Below are 26986 nucleotides of genomic sequence, written 5' to 3' on the forward strand. Positions count from 1 at the left end.
TTCTGGAAGGAAGTATCTGTGCTGTCTGGCTAAATCTTATCTCTGCTCACAAAACTGCATTTAACAATGAGGACAACACAAGGAAGGGGTTAAAAGAGGCTATAAGAATTTAGGCTTTTAGAGATTATTTATGCAAATTTGTTGGAAAGAGCTGAGCATTAGATTTAAAACTTAGCCCTGGGTGTAACAGTCTTATTTTCAAACCAAATACAGGTGCCAGTTATTTCCAGACCTTTTGCTCCTTTGTCCAGTGCTCTTTTGACTCCAGATAGCAAACTTTGTCTGAGATATTTCAAATAAGGAAACTAGAATACCAGAAGTGATAGTTTAAGTAGCTGCTGAGCTGGCAGGCCTTCAGAAGATCACTTAGCTGCTTTTACCAAGGTAAGAATTACCACAGACTTCAGCCTTAACATGCAAAAACAATCCATCTTCAACTAGTAAAGAATCTGAAACCAAGTGCATGTTTCTTTGTTTAATTCTGGAAACAGGTTAGGAACTAGGCATGCAGTTATGTCATGTGTTAGGCAGTTTTACACTGGGAAGAGAAAGGAAACTTGCACCCCTATTTAGGAGAAGGTCATAGCACAAATCAGCTCCCAGAGGTGCTGCACAAGTGTGAAGCAAGAAATTAAGGCTTGGAATTTTGCTGCTCACAGAAGCATTTAATAAGTAACAAGGGGTGGTTTGGTTAGGAAAGCTGTAATTGGAAGTAAGCTCCATGCAAGGATATATTTAATTAGACAGTGGTGGTCATTCCTTAAGACAAAAGATGGAAAAGGTTTTCTTTATTTAGTACTGTATTACAAAAATCTCTCAGCAGGTGCTACTTTCTGTTCCTTAAATGTCCCTCTGAACTCTTACCTGCTTCAGAAGGGAGGGATCCAGCATCAAATTCTAGCACACAGCTCCAACCCTGAGAGCTCTCTGGCCTACAGGATTACATCCAAGATTACAAACATCAGGACAAAGCCTAGTAACTATCAAGCTCATCCACACCTCACTTTCCCATCTATCAATGTGCCTGGGAGGACCAACAGGCTGACAACTGCCTTGTGTCCAATCTCATGCCCAACTGGAACACAAATGAACATTATCACCATTACCAAGTATCCTTAACAAGCTAAAAAATGAGTCAGAAACCTGGATTTTTCTGCCCTGGGTTGTAGAGCATGCACCCTTTCTCAGGTATGCTGAACTTTGCATTTAGGGTAGCCCAAGAGTAGTCACAGTTTAGCCAAGGTCTGCATAGCTTAGGCTGTCCAGTGAAAACCAACTTGGAAACAACAGAAATACCTGCCAGGGAGCTGGATCAAGAACTTGCACTGTTTGTCTCTGAGCTGATACCTGCCCATAAATGAAATGAGTGACTCTGAGAAAACCAAGCTGCTCAGGAAGCTGCCACAAGTTTGCATTGCAGCCCTTCTTCAGGGCCAAATGTCTGCTTGACTTTGCTGTGCATGGAATTACACAGCCAAGTGCTGGAGTTACAGTCTGTCCAAAGTCAGCCAGAATGAGAGGAAAGAAGATGCTGCAGGAGTGAGTTTCTCAGTACAGACTGTCCAAACAGAAAGCCTTTTGAGTATGAAGAGCTACTGAAATGGCTCTCACTGTATCTGAGAGATTGCCAGTTCAGTCAGTAGCATCAGCACTCCAGGCAGGTATTGGCTGTGTAGAATCTGCAAAAAAAAGAGAAAAAAACCTGTCAAGGCAACAGTTGCAGTTGCCAGATTCCCCCACCCTGAAGCCCTGCTTGGAAGGAAACTGCCAAGTGTTCTGTGTGTTTATTCAGCTGCTCTGTTGTTGCTTTACTTTCCCCATACTGCATATGACTTGAATCCTATCCCATTATGAAAAGCCATATCTGAATTTACACAGCACACATTCCACAGGAGCACCCTTCAGAAAGCCTGAGATATCTTTGTGTACTTACCTGCAACAGGAAAAGTTGTGTCAGTCAGCTTTAAGCTATGACAGATAAAAGGAAGCAATGTGCTCCTCATCAGAGGGTAAATTTAAACAACTGCATTTACACAAACTGTTCTTTCACTCAGAAGAAGATAATATATTGCTTGAAGAATTAATATTCTGTGGTTTGAAGGATATTGGAGATAACCTCTGTAGAAAGACCAGCACCTTTATGAAAAGGTTGACATGTGAAGGAGTCTTCTGCCTGTGTCTTAATAACTACAATACTAGAAAGCTAGGAACTTTTTTTTGAGGTTTGGGAACTTTTTAACTCCAAAATGAATTTTTTTATGGCCTAAGAAACTTTCCTGTTCATACCACAGCTAATACACCTATTTCTGCCCCAGGCACAGAGCTTTTGCTGCAGCACAGTAATAATATAATACTGTGCTGGCAGCTGCCCCACCTCTAAAGGTAAATATGACTAGTAAAAACTGAGAGTTTAACAATTCCTTGTAGGGAATCATGCCAAAGAACCATGAGACTTTCAGGTACAGCTGTTTTATTTGGCCAGCATTAGGACAACCTGCTCCTAAGGGCCTCACCTTTACAATCCCATCACAGTGTGCCGAGGCAATTGCTGTGGAAACCTTCACCAGCTTCGCAGCTGACAAGTGGATCTTGAAGTGCCTGTGGAAGTGGGCATAGAGGCAGTCCATGAAGACATCCACCTCCTCTTGGGTGATCTCTCCTGGCGTTTTTTGCACCGTGTCCCACAGAGCTTTGGCATCCTCCGGGTGGATGGCGTAGGAAATATCCAGGGGCTGCGCCAGGCGGGGCACGGAGAAGACGAGTTCCACGGCAGAGGCAGCTCTGTCCAGCTTGCAGCCAGCCCACATGGCTGCCATCCAGCTGAGGTTCAGGGGGCTGATGGCCAGGCGGCGGAAGCAGCAGTCGAAAGTCTTCTGGAACCAGCTGCCAACCAGGGCGGTGTAGCTCTCGGCGCCATGGCTCAGGAACAGGGGCAGGCAGGTGAAGTGCTCCGGAACATTCTCGGAAAGCTCATCTCCAAACACGGAGCAGAACCAGCCCCACCACACTGGTTTGTCCTCAGAGTTCCTGGAGGAGCCTCGTGACCTCGAAGAGAGCTGTGATGGGGAGAAGAAGCATTGCAGTGCTGAAAAGCAAGTATGGCTTTTTTTCCATCAGCTAAAAACAGATACAGATAAAGGGTTTTTTCCTTGATTATGTATCAAACACATACAATTATTCAGTCTATCCATGACATCCCTAAAAGTTGAATGCAATTCTGTTGAAAACCATTGCCACAATGAACCTGACGTTTCAGTAGCACATTTCACTTGAGGCAAAGCATTTCAGAAACACTAATTAAGCTCTGGCCAGGAAGTGGGATTATGCTTCATCTAGGAAGAAAAACAACCCATCCAAGTCCTGGGAGTAAATTAACTGCTGAACTAAAACATCAGACAGAGATTGCTCTGTATAGTCATACTATGATGCTGTTAAAAAGCTGAACTCAAACTTGCTCTTTACTGTATGCATTGCTTAGGGGAGATCACAGAATCATTTAGGCTGAAAAAGACCTCTGAGGCCATCAAGTCCAACCTGTGACCAAGCTCAACCTTGTCATTAGACCAGGCTTTTGACTGTGTCTCATCCATTCTTAACTTAAACACCTCCAGGGATGGTGACTCCACCATCTCCCGGGCAGCCAATTCCGATGTCTAATCATCCCTTCTGTAAAGAAATTCTTCCTAATGTCCAACCTAAACCTCCCCGACACAGCTTAAGTCTATAAATGTTCCGTTTCAGTTAAAAACAGACACGATTCAGTTCCATTAAATCACAGTAGCTATTCCACACAGCTAGGGTTTAACCTCGGGGCTTGCTTTCAAGACAGAGCGTTCCATCCGAACAAAACCAGCGCCCTCACCTGCACGAGGAGGGCAGCCTGGTCCAGCTCGCTGCCCCTGATGTCGGCAAGGCTGGACAGGGCCACCTTGATGTCCAGCTCGACGCCCACCTCCACCGCCAGCCCCTTCTGCTTCTCGGCGGCGATGAAGGCGCCCAGCAGCCGCGCGTAGTCCCTGAGGCGGGCGCGGCGGAAGCCGTACAGGGGGGTCACGCTGTACAGCGTCCAAGCTTTCCGCAGCAGGAACGCTGTTTTCTGCGGGTCCGCCTTTTCCTAGCGGGGAACAGAAGGAAAGGAATAAGGTTCAAGTTTGAGTTTCCCGCGCGGCGCGGCGCAGCGCGGCTGAGGGGACACGGGGGAGATACGGAGGAGACAGGGAGGCGCCTCTCCTTACCTGAGAGCACAGCGCTGGTACAATGAGGCGGCCGCTGGGGCTGATACCGAGGCGGCCATGGCTCCGTCCGAAGGGCAGAGCCCGGGAGAGCCGCCTGAGGCTGGGCAGGGTCCGCACCGCGCCGTCCTCGGGCGCCTCCTCCGCCATGGCCGCCGCGGCCCGCCGGCGCCGTTCGAACTTCTTCCCGTCGGCCCCCGCGCGGGGGACGCGCCCCTCCGCCATCTTTGGGGCGGGCGGCGCTCAGGGAAGGAGGCGGCCGTGACGGATGTGGTTTCCCCCTTTCCCCGTTTTCCCTCCGGAGCTCACGTTTTTCACTTTGCGCAGGTCTGCGGCGCTCCTCCCCGTGTTCCTGGCTGAGGGGCGGCTGGGGATGGCGCTGCCCCGGCTGCTGGTGCGAGCGCTGCACCGGGCGGGCGCTGCCGCCGCACCTGCGGCTCCAGGTGAGGAGGAGCGCTGGTCCCGTCCCCTCGAGGTTTGGGTGCCTTTTCTCCCGGGATACAGCTCAGGGTAGTCCCCAGAATCGATTAATATGACAAGTTATTTTCCCTGTATCACCTTATTAAGTGGCTTGTCTAAATCTCTTCTAATTCTAAAGGCTGTCATGAAGAATTATTTATATATGTCCAGGTAATTGTATCCTTCAGGCTTCTTGCAAGCTGAGCCTCTTGCACATTCTGTAAGTGGTTGTGGTTGGATCTATGACTTAAGCCATAATTACAGGCACACGGAGGTCTGTGCAAACCTTTCTATAACCATGCTTGAGGCCTTCTTCCAATTGTTTCAGGCGGGAGCTATTAAATTTACACCTGCATGGTGGGTGTCCTCCATGTGTGTTGAATTCTTGGTTTGTTAAGCCCTGTTCTGTTGTGTCACTACCAGGAATTGCAGTGGCAGGACACGGGGGAATGGCTTTGAACTGAAGGAGGGCAGGTTTGGGTTGGATATTGGAAGAAATTCTTCCCTGTGAGGGTGGTGAGGTCCTGGTCCTGCTGAGAGGAGCTGCCACATCCCTGGAAATGTCCAAGGCCAGGCTGGATGGGGCTCTGAACAACCTGGGATAGTGGAAAGTGTCCCTGCCCATGGCAGGAGGCTGGAATGAGATGAGCTTTAAGGTACTTGAAACCCAAACTATTCTATGATTCTAGATTTGAATGTGGAATTGTCAGCACCCCTTAGGATTGATCTGTGACTTTTGCTTCTCTTGCTCCTAAAATTTGCAGGGCAACAGTTTGCAGCAAGGCTATGTTCAAGTATCTTTATGAACTGAGAAACATAAATAATCCCTGTTTAAATTACATTTAGACTAGCTTCATTTCATGTTTATGCCATACTCTTAGTGCAGATTTATATAGGAAGGAGCTTCTCCATATATATCTAAATTGTATTGGGAGGGAAAACTCTATTATTTATTCTGTCTCATCTGCAAAATCTATGAGAGATTATATATATATATAAAATATATTTTTATTACTATTATTATTTTTATTTATTTAAGACTTCAACAGTTTTGTCACTCGGACCAACACGTGTGGAGAGCTGCGTGCTGCTCACGTGGGACAGAAGGTGACCCTGTATGGATGGGTTCAGTATCAAAGGTAAGTGCAAACCATGGTGAAAATGGAGATGATTATTTGCCACATTCACTCTAAGCTGTGTTTCATCCACCATTGCTCTCCTGTGATGGTCTGCATGAGTTTTTTGATTTTAGGAGGTTCTGAGTGTCTCATCTTTGAGCAGTTGTGGATGGGGACCCAGGAAAAGGAGTTAGGATTATTGCCATGTGGTCGTGGTGATGTTGTTTTTAAAGACACCAGAGCACGTCCCATTGGGCAGTTTTTTGATGGATAAAACACGGTGGCAGCTGTCCCTGCTGCAGCTTTAAGAAATCAAGATTTATGGTTCTGGGGCTGGCAGTGTGGATTGTTCATGTGGAACTTTTTATGGGATGAGTGTGCCCCTTCTTGACTTATGATTGGATTTTGTTGTTGTTGTTTTTATTCCACGTGAACTTTAGTTTTATTGCTCATTTAATTGTTTTTAGCTGAATTCTGTTTCCCAACAGGGAAATTCACATGTCCAGAATCCCAGCTCTGCATGCATGAAAGCTCAAGTTAAAATCCTGCCTCTCCTGGTTATTTGTATGTTGTCTGAGGCTGGTCACAATGTGAAATGAATTGTTCAGGTGTGGGAAAAGTGTCCATCATTCAGTACTTGGAAATGCTTTGGGATGAGTTGCGGGGTACTGAAAGTGTAGCCAGAAAAAAAAAAGCCAGAAACTACTAAAAAGCAGAAAGTACTAAATTTGTGAAAAAAAATGTTCTTCCTTTTGTGCTTTTCATGGATCAGACAAGGCTTGTTTCTGGTTTTGAGGGATTTCCAGGGACTGACCCAGGTCATCATTCCTCAGGATGAGGTAAGTGCTACCAAAACATGAGTTTGTGTTTTTATTTTTCCTTTGGAAGCTTGGCTTCAGCAGCCACTTTGCCAAACTGAGTGCTCTGACTCACAAGTAGATTGCAGTGTCATGAGAGCCCTGACCTGACCCTGCAACAGAAGCATCAGTGCTGTTCCCCCTGCCTTAAGAGTGATTTTGGGTTGAGGTGCTTGGCCTCAGTGCCTTTTTCCTGTTCTTGGAGTTGCTCTGAGGCTGTGTGCTCTCCCTGCAGGCACATTCCCACGTGAAGGAGCTGCTGTCCAACGCCCCTCTGGAGTCTGTGGTGAGAGTCACTGGGACAGTGTCCCCTCGGCCCCAGGGGCAGGAGAATCCGGTGAGGATGGGGTGAGGGGACTCCCAAAGTTTTTATTCTTTGAAGGAAACACCCCTGGATGGTGGGATTATGGTGGGCTTTGTGTCAGAGCATTGCCACTGCTTGTGTGACAGCCCATCCTCAGATAGTGTGAGGTGAAATCAGTGCAATGTCAGATAACAAGAGAATCTCAGAGCACATTACAGGCACACACAAATTAAACTGGATCCCTGCCCTTTGCAAGGATAAAGCTGAATTTTCCAGGCTTTCAAAGTGTGGTGGGAATTGCTTTTGCTTGAAAATAAATATTGTCATGTCAAGTTCCACCTGTTTATTGATTCTGCTGGTCTCCCAGCAGAATAGGAATATTCTGCTGTAGGAAATTCCTCTGTATAGGAAACAGAGGTTAAATAATTTTTTAATGTTCTGCATTCCTCAGCTGTAGACTGATCTTTCAGGACTCTACAGGACTCTCTTTCACATCTAAAAAGAGGACTGTATTTGTGATCATAGCTTCTTTTTGCTCCATCTCGTAGATGTCCACTTAAAATTCAGGCTTCAAGCAATGCCTTTATTTCTTTTATTAATTTCTTTGTTTTGGGAAGGTTGTGTGTCCTTTCCCCTGGTGAATAGTGAGAGTCCTGCAGGATAAAGGGAACTTTGCTGTGCCTCAGTGCTACGTGAGGGGAGCTGCCTGTCCTCCCTGGGGATGCAGTCAAAAGAAGACTAATTCTGAGAACTGGTGTTTAGAACTGGAAGTTCTGAGAAGTTCCTCATAATTTGCCTTTTTTTTTGACTCATGTTAAGGGCTGCTTCTGCTCATGCTCACTGAAACCTACACTGTGTGGTTTTGCTGGGGCTGATGTGTTTCTTGACCAGTATGCTACTGGGAAAGAAGCTGCCATCTTTGGTGAGGTGACTTGTGTTTCTCTGAACAGAAGGGAAACCTGGAAGAAATCTGTCCTTGGGAGAAGCTCTCTGATTTATACACTGTGATAGAAGGCAGGGAGGGTAATCACATTGCTTCTTTTTTTCCCTTTGAGCATCTGTGAAATATCTTTGCCTGACTGTTTTGAGTTTAATTTTTTTGCCTTTTTGTTCTAGAAAATGCCAACAGGGGATATTGAAGTGAAGGCAGAGACTGCAGAGATCCTAAACTCCTGCAAGAAGCTGCCTTTTGAAATCAAGGATTTTATCAAGGTGTCTTTGTTTTTCTTATCAAAGTGGTGGCTTTTCACTAAATTGGGAATTTGCCCAGGATGATGGCAAAACATCTGAGAGTGGTTCTCCCCACTTCACTTTGGAGGAATGATGGTATTTAAAACAGGGGTGCTGTTTGTTTGGTGGGAGGATTTATTTCCAATTAGAGCTAAGCAGAAAACAGGGCTTGAATGATTCCAGATTTCTGGAAGCACCGATGGCAAAGGAAAGAGTGAAAGAAATGGGCTGTCTTGGTTTGGAAGGACAGGACTCTGCTAAGGAAGGCAGGAGCCTCCCCTGAAATGGAGAATGTAAACCCTCCTCACCCCTCCCAATTGCTATAAATTTTAAATTAAGGGGCTCTCAGGCAAAAATATGGGAGCAGGAAATAACAGTTCTTTAACAGGGAAGAAAAATAAAAGGATAAAATAAACAATGCAGTGCACTAGAACAACACTGACAGAGTCAGAACCCAGCCTGACACCCTGTGGGTCAGGGTGTTGGTGGCAGTCCCATTGGAAATGTGGCTGCAGCCCTCCTGCAGTGCCAGGGGTGGTTCTGCTGGAGCAGGGATCCTGTAGAGAAGGGTGTATTCTTCCTCTGAAGATCCAGTGGAAGAAGAGGCAGCTGCTGTTTCTCTGGGGAATCCAGTGCAGAAGCCATGCTGGTGTCTCAAAACCTCAGGATTATATCTGGGTAGCAATGCTTGGCTCCTCCCTCTGGGCTCACATCTCCCAGTGGGATGCTGTAGTTCTTATCAGCCATGCAGTGACATTCAGTAGCTGTTATCAGCAGAGGGAGGTGTGAATGTGGTCACTCAAAGAGAGAGATAAGGCAAACTGCCCACTTGACAAAGACAAATGTTTTTTTCAATGGTAACTGAAAACATCTTGCATTGCAATCTTCAACATGGGGCTATGCTGGGTTTTTGAGTTTGAAATGAAGCTGTTTTATTTGACTCGTGGAACCCCAGAAAGGTTTGGGTTTGAAGGAACCTTACAGATCATCCTTTTCCAAACCCCCTGCCATGGGTAGGGTTGCTCAGAGCTTCATCCAGCCTGGCCTTGAGCACTTCCAGGGATGGGGCAGCCCCAGCTTTTGTGGGCAGTTTGGGTTTTTTCCCAAGCCATTGCCATATTTGTGTAGGTTGTGCGTAATGGGCTCATTGCACCAACCTAGCACCATCCCTTTATTTATCTTCTCCTTTGTCTCTGTGGCTTTAGGATGCCTTCACTGGCCATGCAGTTTGAATTTTGTCCCTTAACCCTGAGCCTCTCTCCTCCCCAGAAGTCCGAGGCGCTGCGGATGCAGTATCGGTACCTGGACCTGCGCAGCTCCCGGCTGCAGTGGGCGCTGCGGCTGCGCTCTCGCGTGGTGATGAGGATGCGCGAGTACCTCTGCAACCTCCACGGTGAGGGAGCTGCTCAGAGCAGCAAACATTCCTGCCACTGTCTCACTGTCATGTTTCCTGAAAAATCCTTTCACCAGGATTGCTTCTCCTGGGAAGATGAGAAGCCTCAGAGAAAAAAACAATATTATCTCATTTGCTTCTCCCTGTTTCTCTGCTTTGGAATTTGGCTGGAGATTGTTTACCAACAGGTGCACGTTTGATTGGTTTCATGTGAATTGTTTTTAATTAATGTCCAATCACCATTAGTTTTGTCAGACTCTGAGGAGTCAGTCACGAGCTTTTCATTATCATTTTTGTTAAGCCTTCTGTCTATATCCTTTCTTTAGTACAGTTTTAGTATAGCATTCTATAATATAATACACAATCAGCCCTCTGAGAACATGGAGTCAGATTCCCATGTCTCACTACAGTTTTAGTATAGCATTCTATAACATAATACACAATCAGCCTTTTAGAGAACATGGAGTCAGATTCCCATGTCTCACTACAGTTTTAGCATAGCATTCTATAATATAATATACAATCAGCCTTCTGAGAACATGGAGTCAGATTCTCATCTCTCACTACAGTTTTAGTATAGCATTCTATAATATAATATACAATCAGCCTTCTGAGAACATGGAGTCAGATTCTCATCTCTCACTACAGTTTTAGTATAGCATTCTATAATATAATACACAATCAACCTTTTAGAGAACATGGAGTCAGATTCTCATCTCTCACTACAGTTTTAGTATAGCATTCTATAATATAATATACAATCAGCCTTCTGAGAACATGGAGTCAGATTCTCATCTCTCACTCCAGTTTTAGTATAGCATTCTATAATATAATACACAATCAACCTTTTAGAGAACATGGAGTCAGATTCTCATCTCTCACTACAGTTTTAGTATAGCATTCTATAATATAATACACAATCACCTTCTGAGAACATGGAGTCAGATTCTCATCTCTCACCTCATCCTCAGGACCCTCACAAACTCAACACATTCCAGCTCTCCTTGCTGCTTTTTTCTTGTGCTGGCAGAGATTCCTAACCAACTTGCTGCTCCAAACTGGTCACACTTAGTAAGGAAATGTCTGCTTGTGCTGGGGTGTTATCAGGCCTGAAGAAGCTGCCCACAAAAGTTGTGGCTGCCCCATCCCTGGAAGTGTTCAAGGCCAGGTTGGATGAAGCTCTGAGCAACCTGTTTCAAATTAGCTGTTTCCAATGAGAAAAGACTCTTTGCAGGTAGTTGCTCTCTTTTGGTCACCCAGTTGAGGCATGTCAGAGGCATGGATTTTGTTTAGGGCTTTTGCTTCTCCTAAAATCAGGAAGTGCTTTTTGGGAAATCTGCCTGGTTTAGAATAGATAGAGAATGAACACATTTTCAGCCTGTTTAGAGTCCTCTGTCATCAACAGTTCTGGCAGGACATCAGAGTAGCTCAGAGCCTTTAGATCTGTCATTACAGGAATAATTATTAGAAGTAGTGAAAGTGTGTTGGTTTTGGAGGAGCTCCACGGTGTGCTACATGACCTATTTTGCTGACTAACCCTACTCTAGCCTACTCTGTCATGTTAGTTCTCCCTCCTCTCAGCATATTCTGTGTTTGTTCCCCAGGGTTCGTGGATGTAGAAACTCCAACTCTGTTTAAAAGAACCCCAGGGGTATGTATGTGATGCTTTTTGGCCTCCTACAGCTGCACAGTCAGGGCTGAATCATTTCCAGTTGCCACTCAGCATTCGTTGCTTTTCCCTTGCTAAATAACAGCTTGTGAAACTTTTGATATCATCCACAAATTCTTTTAAAAGTAGAGGAAGAGAAAGGGAGAGATGATAACTCATGTCTTAATTTTGAACCTTCCAACAAGATCAGCTTCTGCCCTGTAGAGCACATGTTGAATGCAAGTCTACCCTGGGATTATAAACCCAAAAAACTTGAAAGCACTGTCTTTTCAGCATTTATCTCTTAACCAGTAGGTTATTGTAGAGATCATACTCAAGTAAATTATTTTTTTGATCTTCTATTCATTTCTTTCATTTCAAAAATAGTCAGAGAGAAGAGAGCTGTAGCTGAGGAATTGTTGATGCAGCTATCCTGGAGTTCTTGCATTTAAACCCCAGTCTTGGATGGTCTATTATGCATTAGGCTCTCAGAGAAGAAGGTAGAGAATTCTCCTTTCAGATACTTTTGACCAAGTTGCTTAAGAAATGTGAAGTGTAATGTACAAACAGCCATTTCCTCACATGTGGGATTTCATAATGGGAGAAATAGGTCCTTTCCCCTTGCTCTGTCAGGAATTGGGGCCACTTACTTGCTGAACTCTCTAAATTTTCTTTCTGATGCCAGGGAGCCAAAGAATTCCTTGTGCCCTCAAGGGAAGCAGGCAAGTTCTACTCTCTGCCACAGAGTCCTCAGCAGTTCAAGCAGCTCCTCATGGTTGGAGGCCTGGACAGGTGAGAGTTTCTTGAACTCCTGTTCTCTGCATGTCCTGTCTAGGGTTTGATTGCTTTATCTGTGAAGTTTAGAAACTTCCCAAAAAAACCCCTCACTGCTAAGGATTTGTGTCTTGAAGAAGGATCCTTAAATACTTGAGACTTTATAGTCAGATGAAATGTAACCTTCTGGAAAGCTGAAATCTTTACTCCTGTGTTAAATGCAAACCTGATCTGAGGCAGAACCTTCCTGAAGGGCAGAAAATCAAATGTGTGCTGAAAGCTGCTCCAGGAGTAACCTACAGAACTAATTGAGGTGAGGCTGGGCAGCTGAGCATGACTGAGACAAGGAAAAGCATGTCAGGGTGCCCAAGTGCAAAGCTTTGAATTGGGCTTACTTCTCCAAATCAAATGGATGAACAGGGAGACAGACAATTGTTCACACAGTGAACTGCAGGCCAGGTCTGAGAGCTTTGCATGGCTGTTAGGAGAGTCCTGGAGTGGAGTGAAGGTGGAATAAAGAGTTGAGTGTGCTGCCCTTGGGGGACAGCTCACCTGGCAGTCTCCATGTGCCTCTGGAACATATGGCTGGAGATGGATACGGCTCATTATGATTCCATTCTTTTGAAGGGATGGGAACAAAGAACATCTGCTGTGGGAACAGAGCCTTCTCTCTCTGTATTACTTCTTTTTTCCTTCTCTTTGTATGATCAGTCCTATGAGCAGTTGAGTTGAGGATACTTTCAATCATGATCTAAGTCACAGTGTCACTGCAGGTACTTCCAGGTCGCTCGCTGCTACCGGGACGAGGGTTCACGGCCTGACAGGCAGCCAGAATTCACCCAGGTAATCACCAGCCTCTGCTGCCTTGCTCCTGCTCCTCAAGACAAGTGGCTCAGAGCTGTTTTGCCTTCTGGAGGCTTAGTCTGTGCTAGTCTGGTGCTGCTTTGGTGTGTGTTTCACAGACACAGCCTTGGAAATTGGTGTGGGATGAGTGCGTGGTTCCTGTCCTTGGCTGGCTGCAGTGCCCCAGGTGCAGATGTGGGAATTTCGTTGTAGCAGTGATTTTACTTTGATGATACCATCTCCTCCTGTTCTGCTAGGTCAGACATCCCATCCCTCAGCCTTGAAATCCCAGGCTGAGTTAGCCTGGTTCACTCAAGGCTGCTTCTGTGTCCTTGTCATCCTTACCTCATTCCCTCTCTGAGGAGGTTGTTGGCTGAGTCATCAGCCTGGAGGGTGATCCTAAGCACATTCCTGGCCTGATGCAGTCATGCTGTGATGTCATGTTGTGTATTGTTTCTTGTTCTCCTGGCTTTGTACTCACAAGTAGCACTGTGAAAGCACAACCTGGAGCTAATGTGGAATTCCCCCCTCTTCTCTGTTTTAAGATAGATATAGAGATGTCGTTTGTAGATCAAGCTGGGATCCAGAGGCTCATAGAGGGCCTCCTGCAACATTCCTGGCCTGAGGAAAGAGGCTCCATTGTGACTCCTTTCCCTTCCATAACATATGAGGAGGCACTGGCTGAGTATGGGACTGATAAACCAGACACTCGCTTTGGGATGAAGGTGAGGGTTTGCCCATTGGAAGCTTTCAGCTTTTCCTTTCAGTCAGGGTTTTAATAACCTTTGGATCATGGATACATGGTTGGCTGGAGTTTTGAGTGCTGTAATTTACCCAAGGTGCCTGTCCCATTGTTGCTGCTTTGTGCAATCTGCTGAAGAAGAGAGGATTTAATCAGTTGCCTGTGAAAAATATATGTTCTAATAAAACTTGATTTTAAAGGTGATGTAGGGAACAATGCATCTTGACTGTTTTAAGAGCAAAAGCTTCTAAAAGGGAATAGTGTGGAAGGTGTTAAAACACAGGTGCAGGAATTTTTGCTTTGTATTCCTACCAACAGTGCTTTTTCCTGTGCTCTCTCCTTTGTCAGATCGTGGATATCAGTGATGTTTTACGAGGATCAAACATTCACTTTGTGCAGAATGCCCTCAGTTACCCACATGGCTCTATCAAAGCCATTTGTATCCCTCAGGGAGTGGTAAGTGATGCTCTTACATCCTGTTTATGGTTTGTGTGGAATAAATAAAATGCTAATTTGAATTCCTTTGTTGGTATGGAAATGTTCCTTGCTATTTCTGGTGTTCATAAGGGAGCTTGGGATTGGTTGTAGTCCATGTTAGGTGGGGCTCAGTGGTGTTACAATGATAAGGCAGCAGGAAGAGTATTTTATCCTTAGGAAGAGGAGGAAAACAACAGAGCTGCAAGATCCCATGAGGATAGGGAACCCTCTCATGGTTTCATCTTGGTTTCTAGCACCTTTTTGATGTGCATCTCAATAATAAATTGTGCCTTGTGACAGGAGATTTGTCCTGGTTAGGGGCTGGGCATGGCACAGCTCTGGGATAGGCAGAGAAGGACCAGGTGGTTCCATGTCTTTCTCCTGTTTGCTTTAGCTGCATTTTTGGGTACAATTCATGTCTTGGCATGAAAACGTCATGGACCAAAATCAAGGCGGATAATAGACCTGGAAGACTTTTGACACAGCCCTGCATTTTGGCAAGGAAACAGATTTAATTCTGGCTGTAGGCATCTTTATAGCTTGGACAGTATGGAAAAAACAAATCCTCTAAATATTGTGTTTTATCTGGGGAGCAGGGCTTCCCTTGGCCATGGTTTCCCTTGGGATTCCTTTCAGTTTGGCACAAAGTGCAAGTTAGTGGCTTCCCACGAGAGGGCACAGAGGTGTCTGTTACAGCAACACAAAAGTGGCATCTAGACCCACCCTGAACACTGGAGTAGCTGAAAAATAATCAAGATCTTGATGCAGCTCCTCATTTACTGCATGGCTTTGCATGCAAGAGTCAGCCCAGTTTTTTTTTTCTCTGTTCTTCCTCCAGTTTGAGCTGTGCATTCCCCATCCACAGTGTGGTGGTGTAACCTTGTTTCTAAAGGCTGGAGGCAGTGATCTCACCCTGCTGACCAGATACATTTATCTGTGAGAGGGGGAAAAAATATGTAGATCTGGAGGGGTCTTTTCCTGAAAGGAGCCCTCAGAGCAGACACCCAGCCCAGTGCTAAGGACCCTGTCCTGTTCCACAGCCTTCATAAGAACTTGAACTAGAAACAAAAGAATTGAGAAGTTTGGAAGCAGCTTAGTCAATAGATTTGATACCTAGTCAGGTTTTCCAAGCTGATCTTTGCTGTGTCTTCTCTTGCTCTTTCCCCAGAGGTATCTTACAAATAAAGACTTGGGGTCATTGAAGGAGTCTGCAAAATCGCAGTTTAACCAGGTGAGACAGAAACTCTTCTGAGGCTTTGGGAAGGGTGAGTGACAAAGTGTGATAAAGGCAGAGGGAGGTAGGAGAGCAGTTTTTAATAGCTGAGAGTCAGAGCCTGAGCATGTAATGCTTCAAGTCAAGAGAGGGCAGCACTGCACTGAACATACCCTTAACCTTTTTCCAGGAAATCATGGAAATTATCTGCAGACCTGATGGGAGCTTGAAATCTCTGCTTACCAAGTTCCTCAGTGAGAAGGAGCAGTCAGAGCTCATCCAAGCACTGAACATGCAGGAGGGTGATGTGGTGCTGCTGGCAGCTGGAGAACACAAGCAAGTGGTAGGAGGCATTTCTTGGGTGGCTCTGTGAGTTGAATGTTGCTGATGATGGTTTTGATGTTATCTGACCTTAGTCTAATTCTTCTTATTATTAAAATAGGTCATCATCTAATTTTCTGTTTCTCTGGAATGGCAGCTATAGCAACAGCAGATAAAGCATGAAATGTGCCTATTACTTTTATGGCCCCCAGTCAAATTCTGGGCAGGACTTGTAACTGAAATGAAGCCTGAAATCTAAAAAACCCTGCAACAAATCAGTGCCTTCTTTTTTTTTAACTTCATTTTTGAAGCATCAAACAGATTGGAAAATGAGGTCAACTAGGTAATTGTGTCTCCCACAAGTGCATGACTTATTAGCAGCAATGGTGAGAGATTCTGTTTCTACCCTTCTCTCTATTTTTGCCATCAGATGTTGCTGGCAAGAATAGAGATAAATAAAACAATAAAACAGAGCATTGTTTTATATAAGGTGTCACGCTTTGCTCAATAGCCAACATTTTGTTGTATTCTCTTCTGTGCCTTCATTTCTCTGTCTGCAAAGTGTGCATCTTACATGTGGTCCCCCAGTTAATCCACATGTGTGGAGCTGGAGGTTAGTCTAAGAAAGTTCTGAAGATGAAATAGCTGGAAAAACACGAACTTCCAAGCTCCTTACTTGGTGTCTGTCAAACCCTGGTGCTGCTGCTGCCTTGGCAGGAAGGTGATACATTTCAGGACACGAGGCTAAAGTGTTCAGGGGAGCAATGCATTCCAGCTGATGCTCTCTGTGGTACTTCCTTCATGGAACACTCTGCCTGGTGGGTGTTTGAGTGAGTTCCCTGATGGTGAATCCACCCTGGCTCATCTCTCCCTTCTCTGTTGCAGTGCTCTGCCTTAGGAGCCTCGCGGTTGTTGAGTGCCAACCTCCTGGAGGCAGCTGGGCTGGCACTCCGTGATCCCACAGCCTTTCACTTCCTCTGGGTGGTGGATTTCCCCCTTTTCCTCCCCAAGGCTGAGAATCCCACTGAGCTGGAATCTGCTCATCACCCCTTCACTGCCCCTCATCCTTCAGATGCCAGCCTCCTGTATTCTGATCCCACAAAGGTAACCAACCTCATGCCTGCTGTGCTGGCTTTTTTACAGCTGCTCCCATGGAAAACCAGGCAAGCAGCAGTTGGGTTTAGTGTAAAAAAAGATGTTGTTTCATGGGACTGACTGCACAAGGAAGATGTAGATATGTTGGAATGAGTCCAGAGGTGACTGCTAAGATCATCAAAGGGTTGGAGCACTTGTGCTGTGAGGAAAGGCTGAAGGAGCTGAGGTTGTACATCTTGGAGAAGAGAAGGCTCAGGAGCAACATTAGAGTCCTTCCAGTGCCCAAAGAGGCTACAAGAGAGCTGGAGAGGGGTATTTGCAGGGGAAAGCAGTGATAGGATGAGGGGAAATGGTTTTAAACTGAAAGAGGGTAGACTTAGGATAAAAATCTTCCCTGTGAGGCACTGGCACAGATTGCCAAGAGCAGCTGTAGCTGACCCATCCCTGGCAGTGTTCAAGGCTGGGCTGGACAGGGCTTGGGGCAGCCTGGGATAGAGGAAGGTCTCCCTGCCCATGGCAGAGGGTTGGAACTAGGGGATCTTTAAGGTCCCTCCCAACCCAAACCCTTGTGTGATTCTGTGATCTTGTATGTGTCTGGAAGAGATGGCTTCCTGATTACTGCAAATAGCAAACATTCATGTGTGCCCTAGCAAAAGGAGCTGGCAGGAAACAGAAATCTTATATTCTGACCTATCTCATTTGCTTCAGCTTTGATAAACCTTTCAAAAGGATTTGTTCTCTTCCCACATCAGTCAGAGGCACCCCATACCTCCAGCAGGACTGATACCTGAATTGCAGTGTACCCCTGAGAGAGCAGTTTTACAGCCTCCAGGGCTTCATTCCCAGTGTCTTTGGCCTCTCTGTGCAGGTTGTTTTTGGGTGCAGCTATGGGCCAGCCTCACAGAGGTGCCTGTCCTGTCTCTCTGCAGGTCCGTAGCCAGCACTATGACCTTGTGCTGAATGGCAATGAGGTTGGAGGTGGCTCCATCAGAATTCACAGTGCAGAACAGCAGCGTTTTGTGCTGGAGAAAGTGCTGAAGGTAACACCTACAGATGCCTCTAATGATCTCTTGGAGATTTAAATACACTCATTAATTGAAATATTAATTGCATAGTCTGAAAGAAACACTCATCTTCTCAGATAAAGACATAACTTCTAGCCCTGAGCAATGGATGATTTCATTGTACCTTCATCTTGTGTTGCTAATAGAAGGAGCATTGCTTGTCCAGTGACACCTCTTAATGTGATTTTGCAGGAGGACTCTGAGGTGCTTTCCCATCTGATTGAGGCTTTGGAATTTGGAGCTCCACCTCACGGAGGAATTGCTTTGGGTAAGTGATCTGTAGCTCTACAGCTGCAGGTCTTTAGTGGGTTTTTGGGTTTTTTTGTTTGTTTGGGGATTTTTTGTTTGGTTGGTTAGTTTTTTTAATACTAGATCCAGGGAAAAAGGCTCATGGTTGTTAGGAAAAGCCTTGGTGCTTCCATCTCTGCAGCAGCTTTTTGGAAAGAAACAGAGGCCTGGTCAGCAAGAGCAGAAAGTTTTGGTGTTCCTCCCCAGAGTCACAGTGGGGTTTAGCTCTTAAGCAAGGACATTGGTGGCTCTAAGGATGGTCCTTACCTGCTGATCTGCAAACCCTGTATTCAGTGAGGTTGGGTCAGCTTTGTTCCCATTCCTGTGCAGCCAGAGCAGGATCCCTGTGCTGCCTGCCTGGAGACATGGCACAGAAATGGCACTTTGTGTTTCACACCCTTCCCCTCTCCTGCCATCTCACTTCCCTTCTCACCTGTTTTGCTCATTAATTCAGAAAATGCCAGGGTTTGGTTTTTTCCCTAGAACAATGCAAGTTCATTGTTTAAAGAAAGAGGGGAAAAAACCCAACCAACCAACAACACTCACCCTACACTCACCAAAATAAAAAAAATACAAAAAATGAAGGTATTTTTTTAACCTGTGGTCTTGCAGTTTGACTTTCCTCCATCCAGTCACCCAGAGCCTTTTGTTCCTCTTGAATTCTTCTCAGTAGCTGTAATCTTTCCAAACTGCTTGATGCAGAGCCCTGAGCTGTAAAGCAGAGCTCTGCCAGTGTTCTGCCATTCAGCTGCCCAAGTTTTGTTATGCTGTCTTTGCTGTCTGTGTCCTGCAGCCCTTAGTGTGTTACAGAGCTTCCTGCAATATTGAAAAGCTTTATTTTGGTAGACATTTCTGCTCTCGAGGCAAATCTCTTTCTCTGCTACCAGCTGAGATTAATTTTTTCCCTCCCTTAACTTGCTTCACTCTTTTTCTTCAAGCTCAGTGATATTACCTCCTCAATCTTTCTGATTTTTCTGACTCAGGGGAGGTAATAACAGAGCCATAACTCAAGTGTTTGACCAATTTGTTTTCTGCTTGTAGGACTTGACAGGCTGATCTCTCTCATTGTTGACGCTCCAAGTATCCGGGACGTCATTGCCTTTCCAAAATCCTTCAGGGGACGAGACCTGATGGGCAATGCTCCAGACTATGTCACTCCAGAAGAACTAGAGCCATATCACATTCAGGTTGCCTGGCCTCTTGAAGAAAAAGAGGCAAAGAAAAACTGACTTCACACCAATGGTGTAAGCTGATCTGATCAACCAGAGGTGGTTACAGCTTCTAAAGGCCAGGATTCAGTCAGGAAATAGCAGCTGCTGTGGCAGGGTGGGGGACAGACCAACTCCACTGTGCTGTGGCTGTTCCAGGATGGAGTGGGAAGTAGATAAAGGATCTTCTTATGATCCCTTATGAATGATAGGAATTCATCTTTGGTAGGTAATGGGAAGGACATACAAACAAGCAATAGCAAATAATACAATTTTAGCATAGGAAATTGAGACTGTTTGCTTTAGGGTGTCATTTTGAAGGGAAGATGAGTTCTGGTTTTCCCAACTCTCAATTTTTACATTTTACATTTACATGTCTGAGCTGCTGCTGTCCTGCCACAATTAGGTTAAATGTGAAAAGGTGTGTATCAAATCCAGGAAAATCATTTGTGATTGGATTGGTGAATGAAGGTGGCTCCCAAGAACTCCAGAAGAACTAGAGCCATATCACATTCAAGTTTCCTGGCCTCTTGAAGAAAAAGAGGCAAAGAAAAACTGACTTCACACCAGTGGTGTAAGCTGATCTGATCAACCAGAGGTGGTTACAGCTTCTAAAGGCCAGGATTCAGTTCAGGAAATATCAGCTGCTGTGGCAGGGTGGGGGACAGACCAACTCCACTGTGCTGGATGGAGTGGGAGGTAGACAAGGGATCTTCCTGATAGGAATTCATCTTTGGGAGATAATGGGAAGGACATGCAAAAAAGCAATAGCAAATAATACAATTTTAGCATAGGATATTGAGACTGTTTGCTTTAGGGTGTCCTTTTGAAGGGAAGATGGGGTTTGGTTTTTCCCAACCCTCAGGTTTTACATGTCCCTTGCTTTATTTTCCTCCTCCCATCTGGAGGAGATAGTCACCTTCCCTGGCAGGAATTAAATCATGATCCTCATTAAATTACACCAGCTGAGCACTGTGACAATAAAACTGCTGGACCAGGAGCTCTGAACACTGCACAGCCAAACTTCAGCTCAGCCAGCAACTTGTCTCCTGTTGGAGGATACCAGATCATGCAGAACTTGGCCATGGGGAATTCACACTCAGCTGTGTTTTCCCTTCAAAGGAGAGGGAGAGAAGCATGGATGATGTTTGCAACAGTTGTCCTTGTAGTACTCATCAAAGAGGTGTTGATCTGTCTTTGGGGCCTGTGGTCCTGGTGCTTTCAGCACAGTCATCCAGGAGTTTGTATGTTTATAAATAAAGTTTACCTGGCTCTGTGCTTTTGCCTGAGTGTAGCTTTGGGCTTTCTCTACAACAGCAAGCTGTCAGTTTGGCTTTGTGACCCCTGGCCCTTCCAGGAGATGACAGGAAATCTGTGGGAGCACAGCATGAGCTCCTGTGAGCTCTGCAAACCTGCTGCAGTGGTGGTGAGGCAGCAGCAAGCTCCTCCCAGGGAACTGATCATCCCTGTCCCACACCACAACACCCACAGTGACTGTTCTGTGGAGAGGTGGAGGTGAAGAAACTGAGCAAAAGAGTTTCCTTGATGAAGATGGTGCAAAGGAAGAAAAGGGAGAGCTCTGTGTCCCAGCTGGGAAGGACAGCAGGAAGCACATGCCAGAGGAGGTGCTGGAGGACAGAAGGAAGAGTGCAGTTCTTGTCTGAGCTGATAGTGAGCTCCAGCCTCTCCTGCAGATTGGCAGGTCCTGGTCTGCTCCAAGGGTTGGCCACTCTCTCAGTCTCCACATCATGGGTAACACTGCATGCTGGTGTGCACAGTTTTTTTTTAAATACTGGACTGTCCTGCTGATAAGAATCAGTAATGCAGGCAGCTCTTCTTCTTAAGGGTGGTTTTTGGGGTTTTTTTGAGTACCATCCATAGAAAGTGACACTAGAGCTGACTTGCTGCTCCTTTGCAGATTATAAAATAATGGAGTTACATGAGTAAAAGAAAAATACTTTCTTTGTTTCTGGCATGATTGTTATTTTCAGTCTCAGAACTGGTTAAATATTATTTAAAACAAAACAGAACAATCCTGGATTTGTGTTCACATTCATTTTAGCCAAACACTGAATTCCTTCATTTTTTCCTCATATGGGGTATTCATTTCTATTTGAAATCAATTCATCTGTAGTTAACCTTTTTTTATTTTTCCTCTGGGTAGAAGCTGTCACTAATGGAGTGAGGATAAGTTTTCAGAGAGAAGCTGACCTAAAAAACAGATCCCTAAGCAGATCCATGATAAACTTTATAATCTTTGTGGGTCCCGTCCAACTGAGGACATTCTGTGACTTCAAAAACAAATCTTTAATTTTTGTTGTTGTTTTTGCAGGGAGGAAAGTCACCCTGGGGCAGTTAGACCAGATATTTTTGTTCTCCTGCCTTGTCAGTGGTGATGCAAAGTGCAGCCACTGCAGGCTGTGTGTTGTATTCAGACTGCTGTTTTAGAGGATGCTGGATTTTCTGATTTCGTTTCGTCACTGGTAGTGTGATTAAGATTTGCATGGAATTTGCTTGAGGATCATCTGTGTTCCCAAAGCTGGGATGTCATAGGCTTGTTTGAGGTCATGGAACATAGGAAATAAGTTACTCTCTAAAGTTCTTCACTCCCCCCAGGCTATTATTTATAGTAACTGTAAACAAAATGTGCTGAACTTTGCTTCTTAATTGTGAAATCAGGAGTAGCATATTGCTTGCTTAGCACCTGCTTGCAAAGGCAAATGCTGTTTACCTCTGCTGAGTCCCAAATTAGGATTATCAAGTGTTCAAGGGGAAGCTGATGCTCTGGGAGGCTCAGGCAGATATGTAACCCTGCCTGGAACATTCTTTTTGAGAGCACTTGTTAAAACATGTGAGCTATCTGTCTCCCAGCCATGCACATCCCTCTTGTGCAAGCAGCTTTGGCTGCTGGTTGTTTACCCACTGCTAGATGAGGGAATCCCTGCAGTTAGAAAGAAGAAGTGCAGCCAAACACCTTGTCTGAGCTGCTGCTGTCCTGCCACAATTAGGTTAAATGTGAAAAGGTGTGTCCCAAATCCAGGAAAGCCATTTGTGATTGGATTGGTGCATGAAGGTGCCTCCCAAGGCTCTCCAAGTGTGAGTTTGCCAGGCTGTGTGCAAAGAAGATGCTAAGGTTTTTTTTGTTTTAAGATACTACCTTTTGTTTTGTTTTATGGATAAGATTGTGCTTGGGCTTGTGGAAGCCAAATCTACAGAAAATCCCTGAAACCACAATCTGCTTGGCACACTGCATATTTTGGTAGGAACAAGAGTAGGCAGGCACTACAAAGAAATGGAAATTTCTTTTCCATGGAAATCAAGGCTGGTCCTATTGCAGACCAGAATCTCCTGCTTGCTGGAGAGAAGATGCCAGCCTGTGATCCTGAAAAGAGATGTTGAAACCATCACAGACCCCTTGTCGCTTCTGCTCTTTGTTTTTAGTGCAGCCAAACACCTTGTCTGGGCTGCTGCTGTCCTGCCACAATTAGGTTAAATGTGAAAAGGTGTGTCCCAAATCCAGGAAAACCATTTGTGATTGGATTGGTGCATGAAGGTGGCTTCAGGACAAGTGTGAGTTTGCCAGGCTGTGTGCAAAGAAGATGCTAAGGTTTTTTTTGTTTTAAGATACTACCTTTTGTTTTGTTTTATGGATAAGATTGTGCTTGGGCTTGTGGAAGCCAAATCTACAGAAAATCCCTGAAGCCACAATCTGCTTGGCACACTGCATGTTTTGGTAGGAACAAGAGTAGACAGGCACTACAAAGAAATCCATGGAAATCAAGGCTGGTCCTATTGCAGACCAGAATCTCCTGCTTGCTGGAGAGAAGATGCCAGCCTGTGATCCTGAAAAGAGATGTTGAAACCATCACAAACCCCTTGTTGCTTCTGCTCTTTGTTATTTTCCCTGGATCAGACAAACCTGTGGAGAAATGCTGCTCTGTCAGCTGTGCTAGAAAATGCCAAATCCTGGACTCCTTTGTTAAGAATTATTCTTTAGGTAAGAAAGTGAGGTTGAATGTTCCCTGACATGATTCTCTCCACTCCAGAGAGTTTCACCACTGGCACAGGTGGGATGTGAAGGTCAGGGTGGGCAATGGGTTTGTGCAAGGAGTGCTCCAGCAGGAACCAGGGTTGGATGTGGGGCCTCTGCACTCTTTGACCCCACCTCTTACTGATTTTCTTCTGTTGGATCTGAACAAAACACTGGTAAAATGATTATTCCCCACCTCTAGGAGAACCTTCTCTGTATGTTTCAATAGATTTGACCAGAACAAGCCTCTAGTAAATTTATACTACCCTTTTGTGGAAGCAGAGATCAATTTCTGGTGTGTTTCAGTATATTTCCCTCCCTCTCCAGAACAGGAATTAGCATGCTGGTGGCATTCTCAGCAGCCAAAGTGTGAGTTGTTATTTTAGTTTAATTTTTTTTTATTTCTTAAAAGTTTCCAAACCTATCCAGAATATTTCAGGTTGGGTGAAGTTGGGTAGAAATTGCAGCCTTTTGATTTCAGCCATTCCAGGTGGTTTGGGTCAATTTATTTATATAAAAGTGCCACAAAGACAGAAAGTGTTCCCAGAATTTAATATGGAGTTTAATCCTGTATTGTCCTGTTATCTCTCTCGAGTTTAGCTAAATTACAATATAATTTACCAAATTGCAATGTATCACAGCAGCTTTGTGTAATCCTGTGCTGCAGATACCCAGAGGTTCAGAGTGCTGATGAATTCTCAATTCTGCTGAAAACAGAAAGTATTAGCATTTGTAAAAAGTCAGAAATATTCCAAGAATGGTTTCAGCTGTTTGCAGCTTGATTTGTACCTGCTTTTTTATCCTGGGTGTGGGCAGGAGGTGGGACTTTGTACATTCCCAATCCCAGGAATGCCTTTGCTGCTCTGGATTCCACCTCTCCCACTGTGAGGAAAGGAGCGGTGATGCTGCACTGAATGCAGGCAGCCCCAAAAAAATGAGTCTCTATTGCTAAAAGCAGAAGGATAAAGAGAATTTATGCTCTCAGATGTATGGATTTCTATTTCTCCCCCAGTTATTTCTTACCTTTGCCTGCACTGGGGTGTGTTTGGAGCACTCTTGGTGCATTCTTGAGCCCCTGTGCTCACAGAACAGGCAGAGACAACCAGAGCCACCTAAACAGTGCCAGATGCAAATCCCCCATGTCAGCTTCACATGACTTCACATCTCAATATTTGGGCTCTGATTCCAGGCTTGTGCTCTGGTTTGTTGTGTTCCTTTGGAAGCTTTGTTTTCAGTAATTAAAAAATGATGATTCCATGCAGTCACCAGCTGTGCCAGGCACAGTTCTCAGTGAGCAGAGCTCCGTGACAGATATGTTCAGATGGATTGCTCACATTTTTCTCTAATAACCCATCAGGAGCCAGCTTGCTTGTTATGTTTTCATAGCCTTGGTGTTCACTGCAGAGCTGAAGAAAAACATTGTGGATGGTTCCACCATTAATATGGTTCTATTTTAACAGTGTTTGTATTTCATAGAATCATAGAATCCAAGAATTGATTTGGGTTGGGTCTTAAAGACCCTCTAGTTCCACCCTGGGACATTTTCCACTATCCCAGGTTGCTCCAAGCCCTGTCCAGCCTGGACTTGAACACTTCCAGGGATCCAGGGGCAGCCACAGCTTCTCTGTGCTGTGCTAGGGCTTGCCCACCCTCACAGTGCAGAATTTCTTCCCAATATCCCATCTAAACCTGCTCTCTGTCACTTTAAACTTCTATCCCCTTGTCCTGTCACTACATGCCCTTGCAAAAAGTACCTCCCCCTCTTTCTTGTAGACTCCCTTCTGTATTTTTATAGCCTTGAGTTCTCTTAAATTATGTGTTATTCTAAAAACTACTTCCTCATGCTTAATTTAAACCTCTCACCTGATCATTGCACAAGGCACTTTCCCATGTAGCTTATAGAAGTAATGATATTCAAATTTCTTATGTGTTTTCTGTTCTGCTTATAACTTCATGAATTAATATCCTCTCTTTTTTTTTTTTTTCCTCATTCACATTTATTTTAAGCTGTACAGTTTTAGGTAATTTCACCTACTTTCCTGGGGAAATCCCTGCATGACTTCTGTGCAGTGACTTTTCATACACCCATGGACAGCTGGATGGCCAAAGCTGAATGCTCTTGTTGGTTGTTTTGTGGGTTTTTTCCCCAACATCCTGCTGTTAGTATTTACCAACCTTCAGTTCCAGTGACTAGGTATTTTTTGGTACAAAAACTAGCATTAAATCACATATATATATATATATATATATATATATATATATATATATATATATATATATATATTTAAAAAATATTAACTGCTCAAAAAGATCCCACTCTATCTGAAAAAAGCAAGAAGCAGATTTGGACAACACTTTCTAATTGCCCAAGTGAACAGTATAAAAACATTTCTGAGAACAGCTGGTACAAAGGGCCTGTTTGGTGGCTGTTTTCTCTGAAACAGCAATCACAGTGTACTCTTGGATTTTAATATTACCCTCTCTCAGTCCTGAAAATTTTATTGTTTACTTGAGCAATTTGAAGGGAATTGGAGATGAAGCCCTCAGCTCCTTGATGTTGTCCCTTGAAATGCAGCCTCCTTGTTTGTCATCTATTCAATTTTCCTTGCCATTATTTTTATTTATATGTAAAGAGAAAAGACATCCAGGGTGGTTCTGGGAAAGAAAAGCCTTCAATAGGTTTTTTCCTGCAGCACGAACAGAACTAATTTGACAGCAATTACAGCAGCAGGGCTCTGAGGAGAAGGGCTGAGTGAGTCCCATCCTTTCACACAGCATCACTTCACTCTGAGTGGCAAAACAACAATGGCCAGGATGCCTTGTCAAGGCTGGCCTAGAACTGAGGCTGGACAGAGCTAAAGTAGAGATTTATTAGGTATTTATTAGATCCACTTTGGGCAGCACAAGAGCCCAGCCAGAGCTACACCCCAGGTGAACACAAAATGGTCACAAAAAATGGATCCCCAGTCACGGGGTCTCTCAATTTTATAAATTCTGCTCCATTTGCATTTTGGAGTTCATTGTCCAATTACAGCTCCAGCCCATGCACTCCCATCCTGCTTGTTTTTCTCTCTTCAGCCCACGTTGTTTGTGCTCTTGGGGCTGAGATTTGGATCATTTGTCCTTGGTGCCCAGCTGCAGCAGGAATTGTTTTGTCTCCCTGCTCTGTGCACAGAGCTCACCATCCCCTCATATGAAGCCCAGACCCACACACTAAAGCAGAACAGAGTCTGAAAAACATAAAAACCAAAACCTGAGGCATCAGGCAGAGCCAAACACTGCCCAGAGCCAGGAGTTCTCTTGAGGATGACCCAGCCCTGGTAAGCGTGGAATTGCCCTTTTTTTGCAGCTTTGTACAAAGCTGCCAGAGAGCCCTGAGGAGATGTGGGTGATGATGGGCTGAGCAGCTCAAAGTGCCACAGGATATTGTCCCAGAGGGAGCATCCCAGAAACAGCCTGGGGAGGTGACCTCATGGTGGCCTTCCAGAACTTTCTTCCCTGTGAGGAGGCCCTGGCCCAGAGGAGCTGTGGCTGCCCCTGGATCCCTGGAAGTGTCCAAGGCCAGGCTGGATGGGGATTGGAGCAGCCTGGGATAGGGGAAGGTGTCCTGCCCATGGCAGGGGGTGGGATTAGATGTTGTTTAAGATCCCTCCCAACCCAAACCATTCCTTCTCTGAGTACTTTAAAGCT

General features: G+C 44.9%; 2 protein-coding genes across 3 annotated transcripts; one reads left to right on the plus strand and one right to left on the minus strand.

Annotated features, from left to right (window-relative positions):
- Positions 1 to 390: 390 nt before the first annotated feature.
- On the minus strand, positions 391 to 4534 carry CENPL (centromere protein L). Its single transcript, XM_071435815.1, has 4 exons — positions 4236 to 4534; positions 3863 to 4114; positions 2514 to 3056; positions 391 to 1679 (listed from the first exon to the last, which is right to left on the minus strand). The coding sequence occupies exons 1-4, from the start codon at positions 4455 to 4457 to the stop codon at positions 1608 to 1610; spliced, it is 1089 nt and encodes a 362-aa protein (XP_071291916.1). The 5' UTR covers positions 4458 to 4534; the 3' UTR covers positions 391 to 1607.
- On the plus strand, positions 4441 to 20549 carry DARS2 (aspartyl-tRNA synthetase 2, mitochondrial). Of its 2 annotated transcripts, XR_011680515.1 has the most exons (18): positions 4441 to 4675; positions 5731 to 5830; positions 6582 to 6648; positions 6902 to 7003; positions 8087 to 8182; positions 9470 to 9593; positions 11198 to 11244; positions 11927 to 12033; positions 12789 to 12858; positions 13404 to 13583; positions 13949 to 14056; positions 15246 to 15308; positions 15481 to 15633; positions 16497 to 16715; positions 17636 to 17746; positions 17963 to 18038; positions 19100 to 19495; positions 20007 to 20549. XR_011680515.1 is itself a non-coding variant. In XM_071435810.1 (17 exons), exons 1-17 carry the CDS (start codon positions 4501 to 4503, stop codon positions 19285 to 19287), a joined length of 1986 nt encoding a protein of 661 aa, XP_071291911.1. In that variant the 5' UTR covers positions 4441 to 4500; the 3' UTR covers positions 19288 to 20549. The 2 variants fall into 2 exon arrangements, 1 of the variants encoding a protein (XP_071291911.1); XM_071435810.1 differs by having other exon boundaries at positions 19100 to 20549.
- The last annotated feature ends 6437 nt before the right edge of the window (positions 20550 to 26986 follow it).

Source organism: Agelaius tricolor, unplaced genomic scaffold (assembly GCF_023055355.1).
Source record: "Agelaius tricolor isolate 1412-34295 unplaced genomic scaffold, bAgeTri1.0.p SCAF_11, whole genome shotgun sequence".
Lineage (NCBI taxonomy): Eukaryota > Metazoa > Chordata > Aves > Passeriformes > Icteridae > Agelaius > Agelaius tricolor.

Excerpts from the sequence above, each read along its gene's own strand:
- CENPL (XM_071435815.1), bottom strand. The coding sequence starts at position 4,457 with ATGGCGGAGGGGCGCGTCCCCCGCGCGGGGGCCGACGGGAAGAAGTTC. Across the intron at positions 4,115-4,235 it reads TACCAGCGCTGTGCTCTCAG|GAAAAGGCGGACCCGCAGAA; the intron begins GTAAGGAGAGGC and ends GTTCCCCGCTAG. Across the intron at positions 3,057-3,862 it reads AGGCTGCCCTCCTCGTGCAG|CTCTCTTCGAGGTCACGAGG; the intron begins GTGAGGGCGCTG and ends TCCCCATCACAG.
- DARS2 (XM_071435810.1), top strand. The coding sequence starts at position 4,501 with ATGTGGTTTCCCCCTTTCCCCGTTTTCCCTCCGGAGCTCACGTTTTTC. Across the intron at positions 12,859-13,403 it reads GGCAGCCAGAATTCACCCAG|ATAGATATAGAGATGTCGTT; the intron begins GTAATCACCAGC and ends CTCTGTTTTAAG. Across the intron at positions 17,747-17,962 it reads TGCTGGAGAAAGTGCTGAAG|GAGGACTCTGAGGTGCTTTC; the intron begins GTAACACCTACA and ends GTGATTTTGCAG.